Source organism: Pararge aegeria, chromosome 10 (genome assembly GCF_905163445.1).
Source record: "Pararge aegeria chromosome 10, ilParAegt1.1, whole genome shotgun sequence".
Lineage (NCBI taxonomy): Eukaryota > Metazoa > Arthropoda > Insecta > Lepidoptera > Nymphalidae > Pararge > Pararge aegeria.
Window position 1 is genome coordinate 14,872,451 of NC_053189.1, and position 18,176 is coordinate 14,890,626.

Sequence of the window (18,176 nt, forward strand, 5' to 3'; positions counted from 1 at the left end):
CATAAACCGAGTTCAATAACTCATTTTGACGACCTTTTGCAGTGCAATGACATTCTGATGTCCATTGAGATGAAATTTCAGGTAGAAGTAAGCTATAAATAGAACTTAACAACTTAAATTTACAAATAAAACTAATGTAACATGCGGAAAGCAGACCGATGGAAAGTATTATAACGAAATCTTAATACTTTGCCTGCGGCGAAGTAGTCCTATTCTTGAATGTGTTTTTCTATCCCTCAGTAACTTGTTTTCCTAATGAAAGGTAAGCTATTTTCTGTATACCCGATAACGTGATCCGACTTACTTAGGTTTCATTGTGATCGGTTGAGTAGTTAAGGTGTAAAAGCGTAACAAACAAAGTCACATTCGCCTTTATTATATTCTTTTATTTTAAGTATTATAAAAAAATAAACTTATTACTCTTACAATGCATTTCCTTAATTAATTAAACTTAAGGAAAAGCATTGTAAGAGTTTTAACTCGTACTGGGGATTTTCTTTATTTTATATCATCTGCATATCCTGTGAATACCCTCTATGCACGCCAATGCCTCTTCTAACACAGGTTGCCGGGCTTAAGTCATAACCAGGATTGACTTTTGTTTTCAGTCACGAAGAAAAGTTCATGAAAAAAGAGGTTTTCCGGGGAAGTACTCCCGTTATTTATTTATCCTATCTCATAGGAGAGTAAGTTAATCTTCTGCCTCCACGCTGCTCCAGTGCAAGCTGTCGCGATGTTATTAATATTAACACATGTTATTGATAATAATCGGGAAGACTAAACGTGCTCTCCTCGGAGATGGAGTTACCTAACTCATCTTTTGTTAGGAGACTCGTGCGCTATAGAGGACCGGTTTGTTTGTTGTTTGTTTAAAAGCCTTTGACGGCCGACTGGTGCAGTCGCAGCGACCCTTCTATCTGAGTCCAAGGCCGTGGGTTCGATTCCCACAACTGGAAAATGTTTGTGTGATGAACATGAATGTTTTTCAGTGTCTGGGTGTTTATATATGAATATGTGTGTATATTATAAGTATTTATGTATTTTATTCATAAAAATATTCATCAGTCATCTTAGTACCCCAACACAAGCTATGCTTACTTTGGGGCTTTGTTAAAAACCTGGATTCGAATACTGGGATGGGCAGCGACAATTACCTAACTCCGCTCTACGGACTCCCACCTCCACCATGCTAATTCTAAGAAGAGACCCGTGACGTGCGTGGTGTATAATGATGTTAAGATAAGACTAAGATTTTTTTACCAAGAAAACATAATACATAAAAGTTTTATCCGAAACCTCGATTCGAAGTCAACAAGATCCTCTAGAGCTCTAGACAATCGAAGCCAACAAGATTTCACCCTATTATATTCAAATATTAATACCAGTGTATGTTTATTACTATGAATATCTTGGAATATCATTTCATTTTCATACAAATCTATGCTTCTATAGCAATCGATTTCATATTGAAAGCCACGATGAATGCGAAAGCTTTCGTGTACTGAATTACAAGCATATCTCGACTTTTGCTATGCAATCGTAGCACTGCTACGCGTTCGTATCGCACGCTATACTTACCAGCGGCTCTTTTATGAATACGTAGAAATACCTGATACAGTAGGGTAGGGACCGGATTATGCAGTATAATCCTTATAAATGCGAAAACGTGTTTGCTTGCGTGTGTCCTTCCTTTGCGCCATAACAAGCAAACAATCAACTTTATGTCTCTCAAAGAGTTAGTTTAACGGAATGAGTGTAACATAGGCTACTTTTTATACCACAAAACAAACGGCTCCCAAGGGATTTGTAAAAAATCCGCTATATTTAAATAAAGGAATATTATATACGGGTATAAAGGCAGCAGCTATCCCTACTTCCCTAACCCTATCCCTACTAATATTATAAATGTTAATGTAAGTTTGTTTGTTACGCTTTCACGCAAAAACTTCTTAAACTATCCTCATGAAATTTTATTACACATATTTTTGAAAGTGATAGAAGTAACATAGGATACTTTTAATCCCGTCATTAAGCTCAGTTCCTTTGGGAGGAGGGATGAGTGTTTGACGATTTTACACCGTAACTCCGACAAATTATAACCGATTTAAATAATTTTTTCTGTACTATAGAGGTTATAATATGTGTTTAATTTTGCCCAAACGTTGGTTGGAGATAGAGGACAGAACTCCTCAGCGGTCAGCAGCAAACCCCTCATTTAGGGCTAAGCGATACTTAATACTTAATAGATCTATAACTACATTTAATGCCACATCAAAAAACAAAATCAAACGCAGACGAAGTTGCGGGCAACAGCTAGTATAGATATATATCATTCACACTAAAAGGAATCCTCGGACTGTGACTCGGACCTGTCGATTATTTTTTTGAACTCAGTAACGAGGGGCGTCGGAGTGGCTAAGAATAATAAATACTTTTTTTCATTATTAAAATAAAAGTGGTAATTAAGAATTCTATACGACTTTAAGACCTCGACACGATACGCCTTAGCAAAAATACTCAGCCAAAGTTTTCCTACACCTACACGTATGATACAGCCGCCCAGGTTACATACAGTGTGCGCCATGCAACCGGACTTTTAAAATCAATTTTGGATTTGCCAGTCACATTCGTTCACATGTCCGCCATTGCCAGACACGACAAAGAGGCATATATTAAAGGATTCGATAACAGACATATACGAGTATCTATGACCGGATTCGAATTTAAAACGTTGCAAAACGTGACTTCTTGCTCATATAAAATTAAACATACCCAAAATATTAAGTAATTCTTACGTGCATCTATTATTCAAAATTCATTTATTTCAAGAAGGACCGTGAATTGTCTTAATACAGATAAACAGACAATTCTTTAAAACCACCAATATTGAAATCGGAATCGGAGAAAAAAACATAAAAAATAAATACTTAGATAAACTCGTCGTTTTGAAAGTCGGTTGAAAAGTCGGGTCGGTCGGTTGGCTAAGTACTCGTATCTTAACCTTTTATAACATGTAAAACCTCGTCCACTTTCCTCTTATACAAAATTCAATTAATTACCCTTTTATTTGAAAAAGTGTTAAATTTGTTCCGCTTATTAACTTCACCAGAGAGACTAATTATTTTTTAATTTAAGCCGCCCGGCCCTTTAGATTTGCCGTTCGCCCCTCCAATATTATCGCGCACGGTCGGCATTAGACTTAAGTAGGTACCAACTTTAATTAAAAAACAAAGTAAAAAGTAAAAAGTTTTTACTTTAAAGAAATTTATGAAAGAGAATACAAAACACATGACCAATCATCCGTGTCGTGACTGTATCCTTAATACTCTATGAGTCTATACTGATGATTCAAATACGATGCTGCGTGAAAGAAGGACAAAAAACCAACAAATTTACTTTCGCTATCCATACTAATAGAATGAAGGCGAGAATGTGCCTGTTAGTTTATGTGGTACTTTATTTGTTATCTATGTTTAGCTCAACCTATGAGCCGATTTTGATGAATTTTGGAATACGCAAATACTAAGGTATTATAACGGAGAGCGGGCAGCTAGGTGCTACTTCTTCCATCTACTGCGACCACAAACTCGTCTGACCAGCTTGGCGATTATGGGAAAACCAATTAAATCTTGTAGACAGTCTTTTCATTACGTTTTAGTGTAAGTTATGTATTAATTATTAAAACAAATAAGTTAAATCACAAAACGCTTTTCTCTAAGAGTATACAAACATATATATTGTTATTAAATTATTTTAAAACATTATTTACATTAAAAAGTAACATGGGATTTATCATCCCCGGCTTACCGATGGCGGCCTGCCATCTTCAAACAAAAAATTACAAGTATACAACTAACGCGGTCAAAGTATCTGGAAGGTTTTTTTTTGGAAGAAGATCGGTTGGCAATTTTTCAGAAAGTTACCTACTGGACACGGAACAGGTATACAGTTCGAAACAGGTCACTTGTCATACTTAATGGCATAATACATACCATGTACATACAATGGCATGCAAATACCGGGCCTGGAGAGAATTTATAACATTTCCATGATAAATATTCATACACACAAGCCTTCGTGGTTTTATGTGTTATACACCCAATACAAATATTATGTAAATGAATTGTTTTATAGTGTACGGAAAATTATTTTTTATTGGGAGTCGTTAAGTCAAAAAACAAAGCTTAGTCGCGCGCGGCCTTTTTGTACAATAAACATTTAAACTAACAACTATAGTTGGAAACAATTATATTATACCTACTATAAATTCGGCAATCACTTTTACATACTTATGTTATTACATATGGTAAAAATTTACACACTATTAACTAAAACTAGCGGACCCGCGCCACTTCGTCCGCGAATGAGTCGTCATTATAAAATAGTGGTATGCTGTCGCGTAATGTTTTATAGAACTTTAAAGAAACAACAATTCTGCCACGAGATTCCAATTATATATATATATATATATATATAAAGAATTGCTCGTTTAAAGATATAAGATAAAATTTCTATCACATGCATAATAATATATAAATAAATTAATTAATAAATGTACTACGACAATAAACATATCACCATCTAGCCCCAATGTAAGCGTAGCTTGTGTTATGGGTGCTAAGATGACTGATGTATGTTTTTATGAATACTTTACATAAATAGGTACTTTACATAAATACAGATAAACACCCAGATAATGAATAGAATTCATGTTCATCACACAAACATTTTCCAGTTGTGGAAATCGAATCCATGACCTTGGAAACTCGGCCGTCAATGTTCAACTATGGATCACCATAGTTAAACATGCTAACCACAACCCCAACGACGAAAATATTTTAACGAGACGATAAGCTTTTAAAATGTAATATAATTAATCACTGCAAACCATACCGCTAAGCGTCTTCAGCTTTTAGTACGGTGACGAGCTAAAACCTATCAAGGGCAGTACTCACTGGGAGTTTTTAGCTCGTCGTGTGTTCACTTCTCGAACTAAATGTTGCGGTCGTTCGTTACGCGAGCGCTTGTTACGCTAGAACCAAATATTATTTCACGAGCACAACTAGAGGAATTTCGTTACGTAGATACTAACCGAACTGTTCAGATTGTGAAAAACAAACGTGTGCTCTTTCTTTCGCGAATCACTGCTCATGGAATTCGTTTTATCGAAATCTACGATTGCAAGCTTACTAAGCTCGCAATAGTAGAGTCATTTTCGAGCAACAAAACCTATGAACGTCGGAGTAAAATGAATGTTATACCTATTGTATTAAAGTTCTAATTAGTCCACAACCCTACAGCAAGTTTCACACGACAATATTATTGTAAAATTAAAATCTGTAGTAGGTACAGAACTTGAAATTTAAAGTTACATTTCGATATGGTATAATGTTTCGATATGGTAAAGCGACTCCAGAGTTGGGATCGTGCAAAACTTAAATAAACTAAGGGTAGGTACTTACGGTTTTCGAACTCATGTTCTTGCGTGATCGCAAAACGTATGCTCGCAAACGAAAGTCAATATCGATACCAGATTTTGCAGTGACGCTTATACAATCATTAGGTCTACTGTTAAACTTTGTAATTAGAAAACATTGCATTAATCTATGGCACTCTTGTTTGAACTGCTAGTGTTATAGCCATTGGTGGTAAAGCACTGCCATCGTCATATTGACGTTCTGTTTCTATGGCAATTGCACCTCAAATCGCTGTCAAGAGTCATCCTTTCGTCGAATAAATAATGCCTACCCTATGAAGAGCAATTTATCTGTACTCGTCGCCGTATGGTACTCGTAAGTGGCATACGGCGACGTGTACATACGTTGTTTTAAACATTAATACAGTGTGCATTTAATGTTTAAAACGACGCGCGAACCCCTACCCGTGTGGTAAGAAGTTTTCTTTACGTGCAAATTTATCGAAATTTTGAAACATTCAACAATTATGAGTTTGTATTTCATTGCCACGTTTTTATGATGCTTTCAAGTTACGCGGTATAAAAATATACCAACTTTTCATTTATTTAACTTGTCTGTTTCGTAATTTTAACTTGTTTGCAGTTCACTTAGAACGTTAAAGTTGATCACGTTGAGCGCAATGCAAGCTTTTTAAGAATAATTATTTAGGTTGCGTTCTACATACCACTTTGTTAATTTACGAACCGCTTAGGTTGACAATACTTCCTACGTTCGTGTTTACGGCCAGATGGCAAATTGCAAGGCAAAAGTGAACAGCTTCCAGGCAAGCGCGAAAAATCCTGAATTCAGTATACCTTGATCTAATATAATACAATCTTGCTTCCAATGCCGCGTTATATTATTTTTTAACCACCGACGACTTATTACATTTATTTTTTTGAAACTTTCTCAATACCGGTAGCTATATAAAAAGAAAGTGTTTGACCACAATACTACACTACGACAAATACACACATATCGTGTACACTACGGTAAATTTTAAATCCAAGATGGCCGCCACAACAAAATGGCGAATCACATTTTTTTTCACAACTCCCTCGATACGGATATCAAATTAAAGGGCTTGACTTGTAGAATTATGTACACTATATTGAAAGTCGGGAGTCTTTTTTTGGGACTGAACATACCTAATCATCATTTTGATTAGTTTCAAAATCACTATTCATCAGGTTTGATTGTATTTTTGGTTAATTTGATTGGCTTATTGACAAAACCGTATCGTCATTCCAGTAGGTACGAAGCCGTGCGGAAGCCAATTTGTTAGTGGATTGGATTTGTTTGGTTTGACTCCGCAACTGTTGACCTCTATTACCTTAGGTAATTTTTGCGGTTCGCTGTTAGTCGTACTTACAAATCTCTTTCAAAACTCTCATAGTACTTATTATTACACAAGGATGGAAATCCTACTAATATTATAAATGTGAAAGTGTGGAGGTTAGTTACTCAATCACGCAAAAACAGCTGAACGGATTTAGATGAAATTCGGCATGCATGTAGCCTTTGAGATGGAAAATGACATAATTTTCATCCCGATTCCTTAAGTAGTTACCGAGGGAAAATTGATAATTATTTAGCAGCGGGCAGACAGCTTTGAAATTTGGTATGCATGTCACCTATTCTATGGAAAAGGACACTTTCTATACCGATCTCTAATAGTTCCTGAGGTAAGATTAAAAATGGTTAACGAGTGCGCGGGAATTAAAACCTTAATCATCGCGAACGAAGTGGTAGGTATCAGCTAGCATTTAATATGGCCCAATATCAAGTGAGATACATTCGAATAAAAACATTCTTATCCGATTTTCATAATACGCCTAAAGTAGTTCCTCTCGAATACTTCGAAATAAAAAGTTAAATAATAATAATAAAAAAACATAAATATAAGATCTCACGCTCCTGTTTTGAACTCACTCAATATTTATGAACTAAATTACATCAAAGTACATTAGGTATGACAACAAAGAACACGGCACGTGACCGCCGCCGGCCGTGTAGGTATAATCATGAAAATCACTGACAATTTAAAAAATAAGCCAATTACCTCATCAACTATTCGCTTTAAGTACAGCTTTGCCTGAACTGCAGTGGCTATAGTTACATAATACTGTAATAATGAGTAAACAGAATTTTACAAATCAAGAGAGAAGTTCTTTAAGCAAGTAGCTTATAATATCTTGACATATCTTGACAAATTTTAAATTATTTTATGCTCTTATTTAACCTAATAACAAATTTAACTGGATTTTTTTCGGACCCACACGAAATAACTTCAATGATTTAAAAAAATCAGTTTAAAATAATTATAACCATATCATATAGACACATGTAAGACCTTTGTTGGAGTACGCTGTTCAGGTACGGAGTCCATATTTTGTTAAGGATATATTAATGCTTAAAAATGTTCAAAGACGAGCCACTAAACTGCCAAGGGAATTGATAAACCTTTCACGAGGACAATTATTATCCATGCAATCCATTGCAGGACCGGACGCTGCTGTATGTTCTATCTCTACTCAATAATTTGCACTGAACATTGTATTGCTATACATAAAAGCAAAAAATAAATTAATGTAATTGAATTGAATCGATTTTTAACTAGGTATATAAAAAATTACGTATCAGTAGCTGTTGCCTGTTCTTCGTCCTCGTCTATTGCGGTTTTTAGACGCTTTTTATTAGCTTCACCTATATGTTTGTTTGTATGTTTGTAACCGACTCCTTTAGACTTGATTTTGACCCTCTTCAAACGGTCATTCAAACTTTGTATATACCGATCAACACCAAACATCGAGGACCGATGACAATACACTAATTTGATAATATTATTCCATTTTTCAATTTGCAAAATAGCGATAAGCGCTGTGGGCTTTTAACTGGGAGGTAACGGGTTACGATCGTCGACTAGGGCAATTTGAGATTTTTACAATTTCCCAATTTTCTTTGTTCTGGTCTGGTCTTGTCCAAAAATATACCGCTATGTGATTTAGCGTCCCAGTACGATGTCGCCTAGAAACCATCTAGGACAGTGGTTCCCAACCTTTTTAATATTGTTACCCCTGTGAACTATGTATAAAACTGATTTTACCCCGCTTTCAAAATGATACCAAAACAAACAATACAATTAAATACAAACATCTTTATTGATCATAAATTGCACAGCAAGTCTTACAATTTTAACGTATTCATACGTATAAACTATGGATTAATAATAATCAGTTACATTTACTAGTAGTGACTACTACCATAATAAAAACGAATCCTAACATAAAAAACTAGTGAATGTTGGCTCAGTGTGAAGGTTGGTATTGTTTTGCATTAACAAGTTTTTTAATGTTAGGTTTAGTTTCACTTAAAGCGCATCTCAAGTCATGTTCCACATTGAGACGATTTCTGGCCTTTGTTTTCAGTGTTACTAAAGTAGAAAACCCACTCTCACACCTGTAGGTGGTGGCAAATGGTATTAGCATTTTTAAAGCTCTGTTACATAAAACAGGATACTCGGCACCTGTTTTGATCCAAAATGTGCTGAGATCATAATTCTGAAATTCTACTTTCAAAGTACTATTCTCGCGTAATCCAAGAAATTCCACTTTTGCCGCCACATCTTCGTCTCGAATAATATCATCATCAGTAGAAAACGGTCTTAATATCCAAGAGTTCGACTGACGATTATCCAAGTCCGGAAAATACTGCTTCAGTGAATCTATTATTGCAGATAAATGTTGAATCACAGAGTTTTTAAACGTGATTTCGTTTTGTTCCGTATTTAATTGCTCACACAGTTGTGTAAACATCGACACATCATCTGCTTGCACTCTGCGTTGGTAAAGTTCCAATTTACGCACAAAACTAGCAACTTTATCCTGCGCTGTTAAAATATTCGTCATATTTCCTTGCAATGAGAGATTAAGACCGTTAATTTCACTGAAAAAATCAGCAAGATACGCTAGCATTTCAATGAATATTTTATCTTTTATTTTTGAGAAAAACTCTTTCTCTTTTTGTGTTCTCTGTTTTTCCAAAAATAATCCTATTTCTTCACGAAGCTCGTACACCCTGTTCAAAACTTTTCCTCGAGATAACCAACGTACCTCTGTGTGGTACAAAAGAGAATTAAATTTTGCACCAACTTCATCGCATAAAACTTTGAAGATCCTCGAGTTTGTAGCACTGCCACGAATATGGTTTACAATTTTTACTACGTCATTCAACGTGCTTAGCAAATCTGGTGGAAGCGTCTTAACGGCCAAAGCGTAGCGGTGTATTAGACAATGATAAGATAAAATTTGAGGAGCAACTTGTTTCACAAGTGCTTGAAATCCAGAACGAACACCCATCATGGAAGGCGCCCCATCCGTACAAACGCCAACCAGCTTTGACCAGTCCAGTCCGTTTTCCTCAATAAATTGTTTTAGCGTTTGAAATACGTCTTCGCCACGCGTAGTGGTGGGCAAAGACTTGCTAAACAGGTATTCCTCTTTTACATGGTCATTTTTGATATAACGAGTAAATAACAGCAATTGTGAACATGAAGCTACATCCGTAGACTCATCTAATTGCAGCGCAAACATATCACTTGCTTTAATTTCATCAATAACGGTTGCCAAAATATCGTTACTCATGTCTGAAATGCGTTTTTGAACTGTTGTATTTGAGAGTGATATTTGTTTAATCTTAGCCACATGTTGTTCTCCAATAACGAGCGATACTGCATCACACAAACAAGGTTTGATAAGATCCTCTCCAATAGTATGCGGTTTTTTGTTCATAGCAATACGATAAGAAATTTGAAATGAAGCTTCAAGACACGACTCGTTTGCCTTTTGCATATTTCCTGTGGAATCCATTCGAGAAGATTTCAGAACGCTCTCTTTTCTCTTAAAAAATTGTAAATCTTTACCTACAAACTCTTTGTGAACTTTCTCGAAGTGTTCTTTTAATTTGCTCGGTTTCATGCTCTCTGGATTAAGCACTTTATTACATAAAACACACTGAGGCTTTTCTATATTTCTGTCCACAATATTCGTAAAACCCCATTGTAAAAATGCTTCTTTATATGAGCGCTTTTTTCCGGATGTAGAAGCCATGACAACTAAATCAATCATAAAAAATGTTACAGATAATAGAGAAGTACATTAACAAACTATTACTAGTAACAATTTAAACAAAATACAATTATATTACTATTTGTCGGGTTTGATACCACGTACCATTCGTACGTATCTACGTACCAGCATCATTGTCACAAAACATACACAAACGTAAAACAAAAGTAAGTGGATTAGGCCCGATAAATAGTAATAAAATATAATTGATAAAAAATAGCATTGATTGTTGGTACTTACCTTTGAACACAGATAAGAATTAGGTATTTTGGTTCCTAAGTAGGTAGGTATGCCATGCGAAACAATCGAAACGCGTTCGTCCATTCAAGCTCAAACACTGCTACTACACTACAAGGCACGCGAAGCAAGCGGAGGCGGCGGCGCGGGCGCCCCCTCCCTCACCGCCAGCTTGCAACATGGCGAACCGACGAACGAGTGCTAGAACGAGCACATTTTTGTCACGTGCGGTACTGCGCAGCGCTCTGTAACTTTTGTTTTTTTTTCTTTCTGATAATTAGGTTCTTTGTTACCCCCGTGAAATAGCTGATTTACCCCTGTGGGGGTAATTACCCCCAGGTTAGGAACCCAGGATCTAGGAGTATGGTTTTAATATAACTGCAATCTTAACTTAGTAGTTTTGTGGATTGGTGATTACATGAACATACGCAACGTTGTTTGGCCAAAGTTCCTCCGCTAAGTTCTCTAGCGGAACATCTTCAAAATACCCGTGACTTTACGACAGAATTGGTTAGTAATGAATAAGCCAAATCGCGCTGTAGGACCTATTCTTATTTAGAGAGACCTTTCAGCACCAACTCGATTTAAACCACGCCCAATTTATTTGTACACCTAAATGTACTCAATAAAAGCTTTATTGAGTACATTTAACCTTATTTTCTTATTTAGATTATTGAGTGAGTAGAAGCGGGGATTTTTTTAAATCCCTACTAATATTATAAATGTCAGTGTAAGTTTGTTTGCTACGCTTTCACGCAAAAACAACTTAACCGATCCTCATGAAAATTTGTACACATATTCTTGGAAGTGTTATAAGTAATATAGGATACTTTTTATCCCGAAATTAAGCTCGGTTCCTTGGGAGAGGGGATGAAAGTGTTTGACGATTTTACACCAAAACTCCGACAAATTATAACCCATTATAATAATAATTTTTGTACTATAATACGTGTTTAATTTTGTCCAAACCTTTTGTAGATCTGAATGTTGTTGGAGATAGAGGACAGAACTCCTCAGCGCACAGCAGCAAACCGCTCATTTAAGGCTTAGCGATACTGAATACTTTAATTTTTTTTAGAACTACAACTAAATTGAACACACTTGGGCATTGTGGTGGACTAGAGCCTAAACCCTTCTCACTCTGAGTAGACCAGGGTAGAAGCCTATAAAAAAAAAAAATTGGGTGCTTTTTCGATATTCATTCAAAATAATGTGAAAAAATAAATATTTTTAATCAAATTAATTACAGCGTATTTACATAAAAAACATACATAAAAAAGTAAAATTTTTGTAAAAGATAAAAATTAAAAACCAAGAACTTGGTTTTTTATTTTTATCTTAGGAGGCTATATATAATGTGGTTCAATTATGGCGTACGGAACAATTAAAACGCATTAGAACTTTAGTAACAGATTACTTTACCTGCAGTTGGAATTAATCCGATCAGTCGTCCGGCGTGAATCGAGTTATAATCCGGATGCCTGCTCAATATCGATACCAGAGGCACAGAGATGAGATGGGCTACGGAAATTAAATTTTTCTCTTCTATTTTCGAAGCCTTTCAGACCTAACGGAAGCGCTTTGTGTTAATAAAACCTCTTTTGTAATAAATGCCAGCAAAATTAGAAGCGAAATCTATATTAGGCCTCAAAATGTCTGTTGTTTATAGACGGACAGACTTTGTCGTCACCAATAATTGTACCCAATATTAAGTATAATAAAAGTGATTGTACTGCAAGCATATCACAGGTTAATTTGACATGATATGTTGACGCCCCTGAAACCAAGATTCAAGAATTTTGAAACAAGTACCTTCATCATATCAACCCATTACAGGCCCACTACGGGGCACGGCTCTCCTTCCACAATGAGAAGGGTTTACGCCGTAGTCCACCACGCTAGCCCATGGCAGATTGGTGGACTCAGCACGCCTTTGAGAATATTATGGAGAAGGTATGTAGGTTTCCTCACGATATTTTCCTTCACTAAGCAAGAGATGTTATGAAGATTATATGTTTGATTGTTTTGTTTTTTTTTATTATTGTTGATTTTTTGGTTATTGTTATTATTATTGTTTTTTTTTATTCTTAATTTTATATATCTTATTTTTATGTTTTAATTTAATTTAATTTTTTGTAATTATTACTTGTTGTTACATTCTTTTAATAGCCCCGGGAAGACGAATTGGGCAACTGTAATGTCTTCACGGGGTGCGTTGCTAAATAAATAAATAAATATTTTAATGTCTTAAAAAAACAAGCACCATAATAATACTAAAATACTGTCTTGGGCGATTACAGCGAGCCCGCAGGTCCAACCGGCATTGGCAGAGGTTCACATTCCACTATTCTAATTTATATAGGGTTGGTCGGTTTATGTTATCTAAATTGGCAAGTCTCCTAACGGCATAATAGGTATAATTGTAACATTGGAATCCCAAGCATCAATGAGACTATAGCCACCGATTTCTGAAACGATGATCATTAATCAAATTGGCTAATCGGAAATAAGCATTATTCTTTGATCAGTTTCAAAATGGGTCACCAAATTGGCGATGAGTTGACAGGAAATAAGTGGATCAAATGATATCAAAGTGATAATTTAGGTATCTTAACCGTTACCGTTATTTACGATGAAACTTTAAAACATCCCTACATTATTTAATAGATAAGGTAAACACACGCTCAGGCACCTATGAAACGTTCATTATGTCATATATTTTTTCCATTGTATGGTTTGGTATTAAATACATAATCTATCCTAAAACAAAGACCAGGAGGGTTCCAAGCACGTCCTTGTCTAAGAAAAATCTAACAACACTTAACCGGGTATTTAGCTATCAACATCTTCCAATGCCGATATGATACTTACATTGGTGAATTGGGTCTGCCCGATTCGATAAACTAGCGTTACCCCTTTGTGGCGTTATCGTCAGCCCATTGTTTCGGCGCCTATTGCATTTATAAGAAGCTGGTGCCCATTTCTCTAATCTTATAAACATCAGCACCCATAAAATATGATAAGACTTTCCGAAAGTGGAGGCTAGACACATATAGATAACATTCCTATGAAATAACGTTTTGAGAAACGACTAGCCAAAGTAATATCAAAGCAACTAAAATTGAAATCCTTTTATACCTATGAAAACATATTCCAGATAATAAACCTGAACTACCCGAAGGAGAAAATCATATTACTAAATTCCAATTAATGGATCTCAAGTTTTATAAATGACCAGACTCACTTTATAAATGACCAGACTCACTTTACAAATCCAGAGATTGTCTAATTAAACAGATCTGAATACCATCAATCATTTACCAGACAGTGAAATTTTTAAGCTATGACATCAATAACTTAATATGTTACTATCTGTATGATATAATATAACGTCTGCCATCTCATAGCACAAATTTTTCTTGGTTATAATTCGTGGACCCAGCAAGTAGTACAATTATTAATAAAAAGTTAGTGTGCATGGATTTTTTGGAATACTTAATTTCTATTATGGAAATTAGGTGCTATTTTGAGAACTAGGTGAGCCTCTGACAAAGATTTTCATTTCATTGTGACAGATTCTTCAGCTAAATATTTATTACTAGCTCACGTTCTTGGTCCGCGGTTTTTACGGATTTTTCAAGATCCCGTGGGAACTTTTTTTCTTGGGATAAAAAGCCAAAAGTCAAAGAAGGACAAACAAACACATTTTCACATTAATAATATTAGTAGGGATAATAGGTATTATAAAACAGAGGAGGCCTATCCTGCAGTGAATGCATGAATAGAATGAGAATGACCGATAGACGTCCACTGCTGGACATAGGTCTTTTGTAGGGAGTTCCAAATTCCACGGTTCTGTGCCGCTTGGATCCAGCGGCACTACACCTATATCATACAAACACATTGTATTTCATTATAATATGTTCACTATGATAGTTTTGGTCATTAATCAGCTCAATAGTAACATAGTCAAAACACTCTTTAGTGGTACTTTTTTATTTGTTATCTAAAAGTTACCATTTATTGCCTTGCCTCCAAACAAACGCTATTAAAAAGCAATTAATATAATTATTAGGTACATTATTCTACCGCCTGATTTCCAGATTAAGTATATGGAGATCCATCAATCTTCCTTACTTAGTCTGAACAATACTAAATCACAACTGCTAAATTGGTTGCGAACTTCTTACTTTATTTAACTTTCCTAATGATCATTTGATGATTCAAAAGAACTTAAAAACAAATTTGAATAATCCTTAATTAATTATTCACTCTCCGTATCTGAATAAGAAGAAGCGGTGATAGTTTAGTGCTTAGGACCTCTGGTTCCCTTTAACGGGCACGAGTTTGACGAGACGAGATCTCCGGGATATTTTTTTTATGTCACAAGTTATCCCTTGACCTGATTGTAGGTGATAATGCCGTCTTAGATAGAAGCGGTCTAACATGTTACGGGCGTTGATAAAATATGTTACTACGGTACGGTAGGTAGTTAGGGGTATAACAGTTAGGTTTGTAAAAACCATGCCCGTATGGTTGGTACGCAACATCGTACCGGAACGCTAAAACGTTTGGCTGTACATCTTTGTATTCCTTCTTTCTCAAGAAGGTGGTAACTAGCCACGGTGAAAGCTAGACGAATTTTGACGACGAAAAAAATCTTAATAATGTGGCGTGGCGTGTGAAATCTACCAATCTGCACTTGACCAGCGCGCAGCGTGTACCACAGCTGGACCCTTCTCATTATGAGAGGAAGCTCAGGCCTTGTAGTGGGCCGGCAACGGGTTCATAATGACCATAATTTAATAAGAAGCTAATGAAACGAATAAGACATTGTCCATACAATGTTGCGAACTAGAGCAAATTCGAAGAACAAAGAAAGTTTTATCTTACAGGCCAGAATGTGTAACCATTAGTATCAGATAACTTTACAAAGCTCCAGTTACAAAGATATAATAGGCATCGATCTCTGTTCTTATTGTTAATAATGTGTCTTCAATATTAATGTATAATATCTGCAATCGAATATCTCAAAATTAAGTAATGTTTGTTTTTTTTATTTGCTAATTCATTCGTTTTCATACCAAGGATCAAAAGTCCCTGCACACAGCCCACTGGTCACAACCACAAAACACTGCCACCGGCGGCACCACATTTGTAGAGTGTGGCGACGAACCGGTTCATAGCGTGTGGCGAGTCCATATAAAATGTATGAAAACTACAGATAATATGCTGGTGGCGGCATTTTGTGGTTGTAGCAAGTGGCCCGTGTGCGGGGACCCGTATGCGGGGACCCGTGTGCGTGCGCGCGAGTTTGTCACAAAAAAAAATTAAAAGCAATATTTCCGCATAGTTTAGAAAGTATGTTTGTTTGAAGTAACAATGTTTTAAATCGTCCCATATGCCGTCACGGACAACGACATGACGCAGTACTAACGCTCTCTTAAGTCACCACATATTTATTTATTCTACTATTTATGTTTTGTGATAATTATTTTAGTTAAAGTATTATGGTAAATTATACATATTATTTTTGGACGCTTAAAACATTTTTAGTAATGAAATCACAATCTTTATGAGGTATAATTTTTATATAAAAAGTAAAATAAGGAATAAATTAACCAAACTTTCGTATTTTTCTTATTCAAATCGCCAAAACGTATCTGAGGTATGCCCTAATCGCGCTCTTATATTTTTTAACTTTTTTCCTTTCTAGAACAGTTGTTTTGACCAGCTGTTCTTTTGAACAATTAATTCTGCTTACCATCCGAATATGGAATTTGAAATATTATAATAATGCAAGTTGTATTATATATATAAAGCTTTTGTGGAAAATATGTGAGGAAACTCTTATTTCTTCTCGTTCTTAGATACCTTTAGAAATATTTGTTACATTATGTTATAATCGTTTCAGAATTTTTCGAACCAAGTGATATAGAGTGGGATCTATCGACTTATTCAAAGTGTTCCATGACCGTATGCAATTTCAGAATGTTGCAAATAAAAACGCGACCTAAAATTCAACGTGACTAAGAAAACTAAGAAAACCTTATTACTAAGTTGCATTAGAGGTATCTTTGTAATTTTTTACTATCAAGAAAAATTAAGTTAATTGTATATGGATTAAGATTAATGTGTTGTAGTAAGTATAAGATGTTGTTCAAACCTCACACACCATTATAAGAAGATAGACAATTCCAATCCGTATTCATTGGCCCGACCCGGGGATCAAAACCAGGACCTTGTGATCTGCATTCCAACATGCTAACCAACGTGTCAGTTAGAACTTAATAGTTAAGTGGCGATACGATATCGTGTTGGGTCGTTATGCATCAGTAGACGGCGACCGGATTCAAAGATTTTGTTTGAAGATACGGATATTGCATGGCATCATGCACCACACTTATAATATGAATCGGACATAACACTACATACACGACAAATGACAATGACACGTTCAGTGGAAGCATACTGTTTAATTAGTGAATAGGTAGTATAGGTCGCGTCATATAAAACGAGCGATGACATAATCTTATTGGCGCATTCTGTAAATTTTTGCAAATGTTAATGTAAAATTTCGTTGATATTAATTTCATTTAAAAAATGTTTGCGTACTATTTAATTAGTTGAATGTAAAGGGGAAACAAATAATTGTAAGAGCAAAAGAAAAACCCAAATTCAAACTTTAAAAAAATAAGGTTTATTAAAAGTAACAGACTAAAATTAAAGTAAAAAAGTAAACTATATTAATGATAAAAGATAAAGGTAATTAATTTCTCTTAATAAAATGGTATATAGTTAATTAATATATCTTATGCTCAGGTCAAGCTAGCACTCTTTAAACGAAACGTATAATGACATGTATAATTTCAGTTGTACTCAATCTGTTTCTCAATTGGCAGGAGTTACTTTTGTCAATTTTGTTTAGAAAATTGTCTGTAACAAACCAATTGGCACCGATGTCTCACTTACTGTGCCAGATGGTGTTAATAAAGTGACAACAACCGATAATAATAGACCATTTTTGTTTAATTACAATGCACCGAGGCTTAAAGCCATTCACTTTTTATACACATATTTAAACATTTTCTTTAGACGTTTTAAATTCCAAGAACTAACAGCGAAAGTGCTCTACATACAGCTACGTTTTCAATGTCACACCGCCTAAGCACCCTGGGCTTTATTCCGCTATTATTAATAAGACAGCAACACGAAAACAGGTGAAAGTTACCTAATGTTAAGAAGGCGCTTTACTTTGGCGGTGTGCCAAGCCTTGTGTAACGATTTTAGGTTAAGGCTGTACGCCTCGTACTTCCTGTCCAACCATACGACCCAATTTTTTGTTCGCCATTTTTAG

General features: G+C 35.4%; 1 protein-coding gene across 1 annotated transcript; it reads right to left on the reverse strand.

Moving 5' to 3' along the window:
* Positions 1-8,764: 8,764 nt before the first annotated feature.
* On the reverse strand, positions 8,765-10,564 carry LOC120627063 (SCAN domain-containing protein 3-like). The gene has a single exon (XM_039894906.1). It carries the CDS (start codon positions 10,562-10,564, stop codon positions 8,765-8,767), a length of 1,800 nt encoding a protein of 599 aa, XP_039750840.1.
* Positions 10,565-18,176: the final 7,612 nt, after the last annotated feature.